We start from the raw sequence: 12,495 nt of genomic DNA on the forward strand, positions 1-12,495 counted from the left end.
GGCTATTCTAGTAAATTCACACCCACAGCCTTCGGCCTAACACATTACACTTTCACTGCTGCTGCATTGCAGCTTTCAATTTGCTTATTTCGGCGCATGGCTGGTTGAAAAGCTGCATGAAGATGTAAATATGTATTCAGAGAGAAAATGAATTTAATTATACCCTATTCTTTTTATGTTGTCTTTCTTCTCCCACTTTATTTTCTTTTAAAAATCATTATAATTTTGCATCCTTTCTTTTCCGTTTTTTTCTTTTTGCTGACCAGTCCCCTAGCTACTTTCTCCCTGATACATGTCACTTAGGGGTGTGCAAAGAACCAGTGCTGAACTTCCAAACTGATCAGAGAAGGCTAGCCCAACTGAAAGAACTTAGAGCCAAGTTTTTCCTTTCATAGATAAGAACCATCTTGACTATGGATAGCAGAGGACAAAAATTGCTGGGGAGGAAAATTGACAATTGGGGCAAAGAACTTTCCTTAAAATTGTCAAAAGTATTTGCTTACACCTTCATCATGGTCACTATTTTTTTTTTCGTCGTGATTCTAACTGTGCAATTGTTGAGATTTTGTGGGTTTAAAAATTTTTTTCTTTGATTTTTTTTTTGGTAGACCCTGTAGGTACATTATAAACTTTTATACTTTGTTTTTATTTTGAAATCTTTAAAATGTATAAGACTTTTATTCCCTTGAGCAAAAGCTAATTATCATATTGAACAATTGCAGTTTTTAAAGACTATGTAAAGAGATACGAGGATCACTTTTATATTCTGCCATTTTACTTGTAATAAGAATAACTCTTCTCCTGGTAAGAAGAATACCTTTATTATTGGCATTGCTCAGTTTATTGGTGATGGACAGTACTGAAGCAATGAAAAATGGCCAAAATTCACATGTGAAAAAAAATTATATGTGAATATCCCCAAAAGAGGACTAAATAATATAAGTAAGGAAAAGTACTGATTCCTAGAATTAGGCATTCTAATGCCTAATTACTAGAATTAGGCATTCTAATATTCATTTATTCAAACAATTAGAGCACCCTACTGTGTTCTAGAAACTTTGCTAGGATAGATTGCCAAAGTAAATCTCAAAAGAGTGTCCAAAAGGTCTTTTCAAATCCTTTGCACATCCCCAAGTATCATTTTTGAGCACTTTCCATCTGTCATTTTGTTCATCTTTCTCTGTCTTTCTTGATCTTCTACCGTGAAAGCAGACACAGGAACGTGCTCTGTTAGTACAGGATGAAGAGAAAATTAAAAGGCAAGAGAGATCTGCTGAAAGAGTCTTACCCCAGCAAGAAAATGAAGAAATTCCTCCCAAGGTTTCTATTCCAATCCCTGAGGATCACAAGTCTCTCAAAAAGTGCCACCTCTACTCTAGTACTTTTCCATCTCCTCGTATTCCCTTCATGATGTCTTTTCTTGTGGTCCTTGCATTAGCTGTTTGGTGGTTGGTCTTTCTGTGATCGGAAAACAGGGTGCTCATCTGAAATGTCAAGACTAATACCAGTGAACTTTTGTCCTTAACTTCAAATGTTTTATCACCTATATGATGCCTCTGATAGTTCACTGTCCTAGGGAAGCTCTTGTGATCATTTTTCTGTCAATAAAATGTTACTTTGTAGAAAATGTATTGTGGGATAAAAGGAGTAGCAATGGATTGATTACCCAAGCCAATTTTTCTGTACTGAAGTTAACAAATTTAGACAAATCAGATTTAAGCACATGGCAAGTTGGTACTTTTCCCAAAAGCTTTAACTCTTTTATCCTGCATGTTCTCACTGTTGACTGTTGCTGTGTCCTCACCAGTGTCTCACACAAACCAGGATACTCTCTAGAAACATTTGATGAGAACTTTCCCAGGCTCCTGTAGTCATTTGTGTGGCATGGGCTCCGTAGTTTAAGAAAAAAAAATTGACTTGCTAACCTTTCAAAAGCCTTAAAATGATAAAGTTTTAATCTATAAATCCATAACCACTCCTTTTCTTAGAGTATCAAGCCGGTATATACAAAGGCCTTTTTCTAGAAAAGGGCTTTTGACATCTGTGGCCTTTTTATGAGTATTTCTGAGCTGTACAGGGACAGATGACTTTATCCTGCTGGTGTATAGAAAAGATCTGCAAAGGCTACATGCTGTCTTTTCATAAGCAGAGTGTTGATTTAGTTTAAAGAAAATGGTGCTGGTGTCCCCTGGCCTCTGGCCAGGGCTGAATATCTCAGATTACTCTACCTATCTTTAAATGTCCTGGAATACAGATTTATTTCAGATCTGTACATAAACAGCCCCTTCTCTGAATTAAAATACTGTGTTATTTTGTTATAGCTTAAATAATTACATTGCTATAGAAGCAATATTTAGCCATTATGATAAGCTTAACATATATAGAGAGATATATAGATATAGATATACTTTGTTCTCCTAATATACTTTGGACCTGTTTGTTCCTATACCTGTGTTGAAAATCGATTGTTTTTAATCACTGGGCTTGTGAGCTAAAGTTCTGTTGTGATAAGTTATATGTCTCCTGTTTGCATGTTAATTTATAAGGCTTCCCTGAAGTAAATACGAGCACTCTCTCCTCAGAACACAACTTGGATGCCTAACTTGTTGTTTTTTTTTTTTTTTTTTACCTCAATATTAATGAAACTTTGCATGTAGCTTGCTTTTTTTGGCACTGGAATGTACCAATATGGGTGATTTGGTTAATGTGTCAAATATTGTTTTGAACTTTGCGTTTATAATGTTATCAAACTGGGATTATTGCACTTGGTGTAACTTCTCAGTGCTTTTCAGTTGATGAAACTTCTAAACAAGACTTTGATTTTGAAAAGCTGGCCTCTTAGACCAAAAAAAAAAAAAAAAAAAAAAAAAGCAGTAAAGCCAAGAATCTTGTCCTTCAACATCCACAAGTATTATCTTACTGTCTCTAGAGACATGTGGACATAATTCTCTGCTATTTCTTGAAAACTGCTACTGTCATAATAGTGGGAAAAGAAGCAAGGACCAGGCAAGGTTAAAAAAAAAAAATTGATGTGCTTGTATATCTTTCATGTCACAAGCTATTTCTATTTATAACAAATATTTTATAAACAAGCATATTTATTGATTCATAATAAGAGAGCTCTCAAATCAACCTGAAATACTGCAAAGCTATTTTATAACACACAAAGTGATAATCATGAGTACCCACCTTTATTTGTGAAATAAGATATAAGGTGTTTGCTTAGTGAAATAACAAATGAAACTATCGCATTGGTTATACTATTAAGTCTTTTTTTTTAAAAAAAGGAAATTATCTTAGAATTTTATTGATACTTTTATAACTGTTTCAGATTATATTTCCTGAAGTTCTAGTTTTCATCCTTGTACACAGCTTTTTATTAATTACTATTATAAATGTAACCCTGAATTTTGTTTCTTTTTGTATTGGAGTTATTTCAAGTCCATTAGAAGTCTAGTGTGAGCCAACAGTAATTTTCAGTTTTCTGAAGTACAAGAGTCCTCAGAGACTCTTATTGACAAAGGAAAAGCCATTTCTTCCGTAAATAGGTTAAGAATGGTTGAGAGGAGACTGGCTAAGCCCTTGTATTGGACAAAGCTGGCTAATGCAGTCTCAAAATATAGACCCATCGTAGTTATCACAGGAAAAATATTGGACATTCCAGCTTTGTATTGCCTAAAGTTAATGCTGCCAATATTTGTAACATGAAGCTATAAATAGTGTTGGCTTCTTTCCCCCAACTTCATTTTATTCTCAGTACCAGAAGCATTTCCATATAACTGTGTTGGCTTTACCCTGGTTCAGCTTCTTAATGGTGGGTAGAGATGTAAAGAACAATGTGGGGGCTGAGGCCCTGGGTTGAATCACTGGCACTGCAAACAAACAAAATAAATTTGGATTAAATTAATCAACACAGACCAATGTAAAGTTGTGGGATTTTACCTTAGTTTTGTCATTGATCATTTCCAGGGTAATTCCAGGAAGTTCATTTAACTACTTGGTGCCCAGATTTCCACTATCTCATAAGAATGAATCTAGTGTTTACTTCAGCAGCACATATACTAAAATTGCAGTGATACAGAGAAGATGAGCAAAAAAGAAAAGAAAAAGAATGAATCTATAGCTCTTTCCTGGAACCAGAAGCTTGAGTTTTTTAATTCTTGGTCTTTGAAGGACTGGGAAGATGGAAATTAAGAAACAAACAGGCATGCATTAACTTCTTGGAATTTTCTAATTTGGCAGAATTAGAAAATAGCTATCTTTATTTCCATCTATTCCTCTTGACATTTTACCAAGCATCTAAAACTACTAAAGTTAAAAATCTCTTTTCAAAACCTGTAGTCCCAGCTGCTCAGGTGGCTGAGCAGGAGAGGACCCTATAAGTTAACAAATTCAAGACCAACCTAAGCAACAGAGTGTAATTTTAATGTCTTTCCAAATTTATCCTATTCTTAATAAACTCATCTTTATCCAAGTGATATTCTTAGAGTAACACGTACTTAAAAATAAAACCAACATCTATATTTTGACCTGTCTTTTAGCCATTTTCTTATATGCAGACACTTGGAATATGCAGGAGATTCTATTTCCATGGGTCAATTCTATTACTTATTTACAACTTCAGTAAAAAAAAAATTTAAAGAGAGGAGATACTTACTTTGTTGACTAAAACTAGACTTGAGATTATCTGATTTTTAACTGATTTTCAGTTGTCATCCTAGAACCTAGTAAACTTCTTTATATTAAATACTATTAAAAATATTATCCTGAAATTTCTTTGAATATAGACCAATTTACTTTCTTCTATTTTCCAAAGTCATTTCTGAAATAATTCCTATGAATCAACCTATAGGACATGCTAGGCACTAGATGTTTAATGACTTTTTTCAAAGATATAATCAATTAAAATTTATACTTGTGCTTCAACACGGTGGTCAGATATTCACAAAAGGAAAATAGAAAAAGTAAAAACAAAACGAAACACTTTCTCATTGTTCCCCTTCCAAGGGTTTTGAGCATAGTAAAGACACATGGAACTTCTCTACAGAGTTGCTTTCTCTCATGCTCCTCTTCATAGAAATTATAAAATCCAAGACTTCTTTACAGCATTTTCTACAGCTTTGAAAAAGACTGTTTTATTATACATAGAAATTTCACTTTTTTTCAGTACTTTTTTTTTTTTTTACTACCCCGTTACTTGTAATTTTGGTACCAGAAACTGAGACAACTCCTTATTCTCTATCGTGCATGGCATGTGGAATTACCACATTGGCCTCCTCTGCACCATAGTCTGTAGTATCAGAAAACCTGCTTTTCTTTCTGATACTGTTACCCCTCTTGCCTTAGGATCTTCTTTTTACTGCAGCAGAATATAATACAAAAACTTTAATAATATCCTAACTAAATGTATAGAGGACAGACTGTTGAGGAAAGATACTTTAGGAGTGCTTTTCCCATCCTCTGTGGTTGATATCCTAGAAGATCACAGTGCCCTGACCTTTACCTTAGTTAGAATCCTCTTTCAGGTGAATAATAGAATTAGGCATTCCAAAGATTAAAGGAAGGGAAAGGCACAGAGTCTGAACTCTCTCTTCTGGTCCCCAAATCAATGAAGGCATTTCAGCATCTCATTTTCTTCTCTACTGTCTCCTGTCATTTTTTAAAACAGAATCTTCAGGCTGGGGATGTAGCTGAGTGGCAGAGTGTATGCTTAGCATTCTCAATGTGCTGGGCTCCATCCCAAGCACTGCCATTTAAAAAGACAGACAGAAAAGAAAAAGAAAAAATCTTCCTGTGTATAGGATTCTATCTCAACAGAAAAGGAATTACAGACATGGCGCCAGGCGTGGTGGCCCATGCCTGTAACCCCAGCTGCTTGGAAGGCTGAGGCAGCAGGATTTCGAATTCAAAGCCAGCCTCAGCAAAAAGTGAGGAGCTAAGGAACTCAGTGAGACCTTTCTCTAAATAAAATATAAAAATAGAGCTGGGAATGTGGCTCAGTGGTCAAGTTCCCCTGAGTTCAATCCCCAGTATAAAAACAAAAAAAAAAAAAAAAGGACATGGCTACTGCCATCCATTCATTTATTCTTTGCCTACCAGCAGGGCTCTCCCTCTCTCCCCTCCTATGCTTGGCTCTTCTCTACAATATCATTTAGAGATTTAGAGACCATTTAGAGGCTAGTCTTGCAGCCTATGCTTACATCATCCCCCAAGATAACACATTACATCTGAGTCTGTGTATAAATCACCTTTATATTACGTCAAATCGGTTTTCCTCCAGCTTTTACTTATTGATCTGAGTGCAAGGATTTTAAGGAGTTTTCTGTCTTCCACATGATAGTTCTTCACATAGGTAAAGATAATTCTCATACTGGAATTAATCCCAGTTCTTGCCCTTAGGTAACTTAGTTTTCCAGATCTATCCCAGCCTTCCTCCTAGCATGTTGTCCTTCCGCTCTCTCTCTTTTTCTAGTCTTTCTTGTTTTATCAGCCCTTTCCTCTTGGCTATGTTGCCCACAGATTGCTTCCCTGCAATTTATTAAACTTGCTTGCCCCTCTTTCCCTACCTCCCTCTCCTTCCCTCTCTTCCTTTCTCCCTCTCTTCCTTCAGAGATTTTGAAATTCCTAGTGTTCCTAGTTTTTCATAGATAAGAGTAGAGGTGGAATAGTTTAATATTCTTGGAAGCTTCTTATGGCCCAGAATCCGTTGACAGTATCACTGTTAGGTTTTGAGGAAGCACACTACCAGAGCCTGTGTGCTAAGGTCTGCTTTCCCTCTTGGACAGTCTGACTACCTTGAGTGCCACCAGGTGATTGGGTTTATACTAGGGTATTATGATAAGATTATGGAAACATACTTCCTGTTTAATATTCTGATTAGGATTTAGATCCCCACCAGAAAATGTGCTATTAAATATTTGAAAAATTAACCCATCTCTTAGTTGTGTTTCCTCAAACCTATAAGATTCTCAGGGTTTAGAGGTCTGGGTATGTTCCCTTTCTTTGCCCCATCTATCACTTTTGTATCCTGGCTACCATGTTGCCTCATATATGGCATACATTTGTAAAAACTAAATTAAATGATTAATAACAGATAGCAATGGATAGAATCTCTTGTATTGAGACATAAATTTGTGCCAAATTAATTACCACATACCATATGGCTTGTCGCCAAGAATCCTATACGATCCCTGGTTTACTTAAGGATTTTTGAATCTCTGTGTGACTCTATGGTAAATGTCAGTCTCTCTTGTAATTTGGTTCAATAAAAGCCCTTATCCTTTACCACAGCTACTAATCAACTATTTTCACTCTAGAATACAAGACAGTAGGCCAGGAAGGATGATGGTGCAGACCTGTAATCCCAGCAACTTGGGAAGCTGAGGCAGAAGTTTGAGGCCAACCTGGTAACTTAGGGAGAACTTCTCTCAAAGATTAAAAAAATAAATAAAATTTTAAAGTGCTGAGGATATGGATGAGTGGTAGAGAACTCCTGGGTTCAGTCCCAGTACTACACACACATATCCACATACACAAAAAGATGGATACATGTCTGTTTAAACTCATCTTGGAATGTTTTACATGATATAAAAACACCAAATGTATCAAACTATCCTGGGTTTTGTACATCATATGGATCAGAGGTTGCAAACTTTTTCTACAAAGGGCCAGATAGTAAATACTTTCAAGTTTTCAGGCTGTTTTACAACTACTCAGCTTTGCATTGTAGAGTGAAAGCAGCAAAAGCTACAGAATATGAATGACCATGACTATGTTCCAAAGTTTATTTATGAACACTGAAATTTGAATTGCATATAATTTTTATGTTACTCTTCCCTATCATTTAACATTGTAAAACCATTCTTAGCTCAGAGCCATCAAAAACAAAGAGAAGGTAGAATTTGGCCTGTTGGGCTTAGTTTCTGACCTCTGATTCAGATCAGGAAACTAATTAATTACATTTTTTGTCTTTGTACCTTTGAAGAGCTGAAATTGTTATCTTTATCCACTATCAAAGTATTCTTGTCTTATTTATGATTAGAAATGGAAACCAAAAGACAAGGCTTTCATTTCTGTTTATCTGATATTAGGGTACACCTTGAGTGGAATCTGAAATTCTATAACCACCCTAAATTTACCCTCTCTTTAGCCATGTTTTAGAGATATATAATAAATATGGTAAAGACAGTAAAATATATATATATATATATATATATTTTTTTTTTTTTACTCTTAGTATTCTAGGCAGATGTATAAATTTAAGTTTGGGTATCTGTTAGAAACATTTTTGGAAAGGTTTCTCTTTCCCAATTATCTTCAATAACTTTTTAAAAGGTTCCTCTATATCTTATTATTTAAAAAATAAAAAGATACTTCTGTGAGGGGAATTCCTCATTTCCGAGAGCCTTTTTGGGCAATAGTGATCAGTAAATCAGGAGAAAATAAAATAAGATTCTTTTGGAAGTGGCATTGTTCCCTATTTGACATGGTTGTAAAATCTGAAGGGTTACCCAGGATCCTTTAGCTCTGATACTCAGTTGAACAAAGTATTTATCCACTAACAGTTCAACAAGGCTTTTCAACCTACAGAAATCTGCTAAAGAACTTCTCTTTTCCAACATTTTAAAAATATTTTTCTCACATTAATTGTTCTGTTAATATGTAAATTTATCATGAATAAATCTTATTACAAATCAGATTCTGTTTGCTACTAATCATTAGGGAAGTAGGAGCCAGTAATGCCATGCATAGCCCCACTATGGAGAAAGGAGTGGGGAGGGAAACAAACAGCTGCTTCCACTGATAAACAGGAGATGCCTGTCAGCCAAGTTTTCTAGGAAAATTCTCTTGCTTTTTGTGTATTTTCACTCTTCTCTGTGGTCCAGTAATTGCCTTTGCTTAGTCCTAGACAGAGACAACCTCTTTGTGTGTATTTGGTTCTCTAAATATTGTTTTAAATCAGCTTGGAACTCATTTGATTTATTTATGTCAGATTTTAAAAACAATTTTTCCTAACCTAACCAATTTAACCAGTCACTACAACACATGTAATTGTCACATCCGTTAAAAACATTTTAATGTGCTGAATTTGCCTTTTGTTGCTTTTTAAGGCGTTGTACAAATTAGTAGTTATTAACCATCCAATATTGCCACTCTGATCAGACTGAAGATTGAGAGTGGAGTGGGTGTGGGTATGTGGGTGCAAGGAGAGCTTGTTCCTGTGATGTGGAATTCATGGAAGGTATACCGCTCTCCCTCTCACTTCACCTCAGGTAAACCTTCTCTTGCTTTCACAGCTCCAGATGTTATTGTATCATTCAGGCCATTACTTAAAATCAACACTCCACATTTTGAAGTGGTCTGTTTACTAGCTTCAAGTATGTACCTTGTGGCCATGTCTGAGTAATATGAAAATGTTGTAGTGTTTCTTCAAAGCCACATTCCTTCAAGGAATTTGTTGATAACGTTAGCACAGAAAGCCATTTTCATTAATGTAGGTTTTTTCAGGAAGAGAAGACACCGTTGATATCTAAGAATAGTTTTCTGATGCTTTTATTTCTGTGGAATAGAGATACTGTTTTCTAGATATTAAATTGGGGTATAATTTTTTAAATGCTTATTAAGACTTTAATCATTTTTAGAACTGGAACTTCTGTGAAAGCTTACTGACAACTTTAATTTTGTTCCACCTGAAATAACTAGAATTTTTGTGCTGGTTATAGCTCCTTTCTCTCCATCTCCATCACTGCACCCCAGCCCTTCATAGTATTATGAAATGCAACTGACTGCCAAAGATTTCTGGTCTCCTAGTCATGTTCAGTATAACCTTTAATATTTGCTCAAGCACTTTGACTTCTACAGATCTGTTCAGGTGTGAGAATGTTCATTTGATCTGTGGAGTCCTTGCTGGTGAGTGCAGTGTAAAGGCAAAATTTTCTATTACCTAATAGTTAAAATTTTGCACACAGGCATGATTTTTTAAGCTGTTTGCTTTTACATTCACCTACTCTGGGGATAATCTAATAACAGCACTTTTTAGGAAATTGTAAAATCTATAGGAGCTGGGGGTATGGCTCAGTGGTGCATCAACTTGTCTAGCATGCTCAAAGCCAGATTCCATCCTCAGCACCACAAAAACAAACAATGTTTGAAGGATATTCATAATTAGCAAATGACATTGACTGGCATTCATTAAAGAAAGGCTGCATTATGGAGTTATTTTCATGTAATGAACAATTTCACCAATTCTAATAAAAGCCAGTGTCTTCCTGAGTAAGCTTCTATCCAGATTCTATCCAGATGTAAGCTTTATATACTGGAGAATAGCAGTGCACCATGAAAGTGACTCTGAGCTTCATGGAGAAACTAGTGAGTACCTGTAAGGATGTATTTCTAGCTAGGGACCTGCACATACAGATATTTAAAAAAAAAAAATGGGGGAGGTTGTCTCCAAGAGAGAGGAAATTGGAAGAGTAAAAATATATTGTGTGATTCAGAATGGCACAGTAGAAAGGAAAGACAGAATTTTGAAATCATCTTTTGCTAGCCACATGGTAACTCTGTTGTTAGTTTATCCCCATCTTGATCGTTTGTGATTCTAATGTTCTTTTTGAAACTGCTAGTGGCCTGAGTTTTCCACTGAAAAAAAAACTATGATTTATCAAGTTTTGGGGGTGGGGGGACGGGGAATGTTTTTCTTTTCAGTAATTTTTGTTCTTTCCTCATTTGTTTCCTTTTTTGGCTGAAGAATGGGCTACTGCTGTTTGACTTGTCATCTTTATGTGCTGTTTACACATGGCTTTTACAAAAGAAGCCATTACCACATCTGATTTATCTTTTATTGCAAGTGCCCATTGAAAAGCATTTGTTTTAAATGAAATGTTTCTTTTTTAACCTCCAAGTTGATGTTCCTACTGATTATTATACAACCAATGGAAATACTGATAATATTTTTTTCAAAATAGGAAAGAGATGATAAACATTTATAAATTTATAATGTCTAGAGACATATGTTTTGTTTTTCTAGACCCTTTCCATAGGTATTTAAAGCCATTCTTTCCAAACTTGCCCTGTTTTGTTAAAAGAGAATAATTTATTGTAGGAACAGAGCACTCGCAATTAACTGATCTTATCAGGATTGGATTCTACATTTTTTAGCTTGCATGTTGCAGACCATCTGGGGATATTATTTAAATACATTGTTGACAATTTAAGTGACTGTAATATTTATTGTTTACTTTAGTTAAGAACCAGGAGCTGGACTCTTCTGCTGGGTTTCTTCCTTCTGTGCTTAGCAAGATAACCTCGGTTCCTGCTGGTTCTGTGGGCATTTGCAGTGCAAAGCATTTCTTACTGGGTTTACAAAGCAAGGGTAATGTGCTCTGTGGGTGTATGTTGTCTGTGCATTCCCCCAACCCCAATTCCACTGCCACCCCAGTTCACCCCTTTTCTCTTATTAATACTTATTTTCAGCTGGGCAGTTGGGCTCATATCTGTAATTGCAGCTATTCAGGAGGCTGAAGCAGAAGGATCTCAAGTTTGAGGTCAGCCTAGGCAACTTAATGAGACCCTGTCTCAAAATTTAAAAAACATAAAGGTCTGAGGAGATAGCCTGGTGGTAGAGTTTCCTTGTGTTCAATCCCCAGGACTGCAAAAACAAAAACAAAACTTACTTGTAAAAAATCTTATTTAAAAGTCTAACAGATCCCTTCTTCCTAAAACATAGAAACACTCATCAAACTTTCATGTGCTAACTTCCCTCGAGATATTTGTGTTTCAGCAAACCGCAAAGTCATGGCCAAGATGATGGTAACACTTCAGAGTTGATCATACCATTATACAAGGCCAGCCTTAAGTTTCTTTTTATTTGACAAAATGTAAAATAGAATGAAGCGATTATGAAAATCAGTGGTAGTTTTAATAGATGTGGTAGACTTGTTTATATTGTGTAAAGTGACTATAGAGGTAAAATTCTAAATCTCAGGCTTTCTTCTTGAGGAAAATATATTGATTTCAGGAAGTGAATATGTGGGTAATAACAAAAAAGAAAGATATACTTCTAGGCTTAGAGCAGTGAGACTATTATGCTTTAAAGGGGTTGTAGATTTTGTGACTAACTCAGAAGTTTTCTCCCCATTTTCTTTCTTAATAAACAGTATATTTCTCCCAACTAGTCATTAAAAATAGCCTATCCAGGGCTGGGCTGTGGCTCAGTGGTAGAGCACTCGCCTAACAAGTGCAAGACCCTGGGTTCAATCCTTAGCACCACATAAAAATAAATAAAAGAAAGGTATTGTGTCCAACTATAACTAAAAAATAAATATTTTTTTAAAAATAGTCTATCCAGTATCTTTCCTGAGAATCTTGACCTAGGAATACATATTAAATATCCTCATAACTATTTTAGTTCTTCTATCACAATTTCTTTCTTCAAGGCTCTAGCTCCCAGTGTTCTCTAAAATATACCGAGGACAAGGACTGGGGGTGTTGCTCTAT

The 12,495-nt window shown here is 35.5% G+C and overlaps 1 protein-coding gene across 34 annotated transcripts in view; it reads left to right on the forward strand.

Annotated features, from left to right (window-relative positions):
- Epb41 (erythrocyte membrane protein band 4.1) overlaps nucleotides 1-12,495 on the forward strand; it is a 169,419-nt gene that overhangs the window by 133,536 nt on the left and 23,388 nt on the right. For 3 of the 34 annotated variants that reach the window (XM_078025757.1, XM_078025759.1, XM_078025765.1), the window contains one exon: nucleotides 267-1,332. The exons of 22 other annotated variants lie outside the window; for them this stretch is intronic. In XM_078025757.1, coding sequence (XP_077881883.1) covers nucleotides 267-395 — 129 coding nt within the window. In that variant the 3' untranslated portion in view covers nucleotides 396-1,332. Of the gene's footprint in view, nucleotides 1-266; nucleotides 11,372-12,495 lie in introns of those variants that run through there. 9 more of the 34 variants (XM_078025764.1, XM_078025760.1, XM_078025762.1 and 6 more) reach the window with 5 other exon arrangements.

This window comes from Ictidomys tridecemlineatus, chromosome 11 (genome assembly GCF_052094955.1).
Source record: "Ictidomys tridecemlineatus isolate mIctTri1 chromosome 11, mIctTri1.hap1, whole genome shotgun sequence".
Taxonomy (NCBI): Eukaryota; Metazoa; Chordata; class Mammalia; order Rodentia; family Sciuridae; genus Ictidomys; species Ictidomys tridecemlineatus.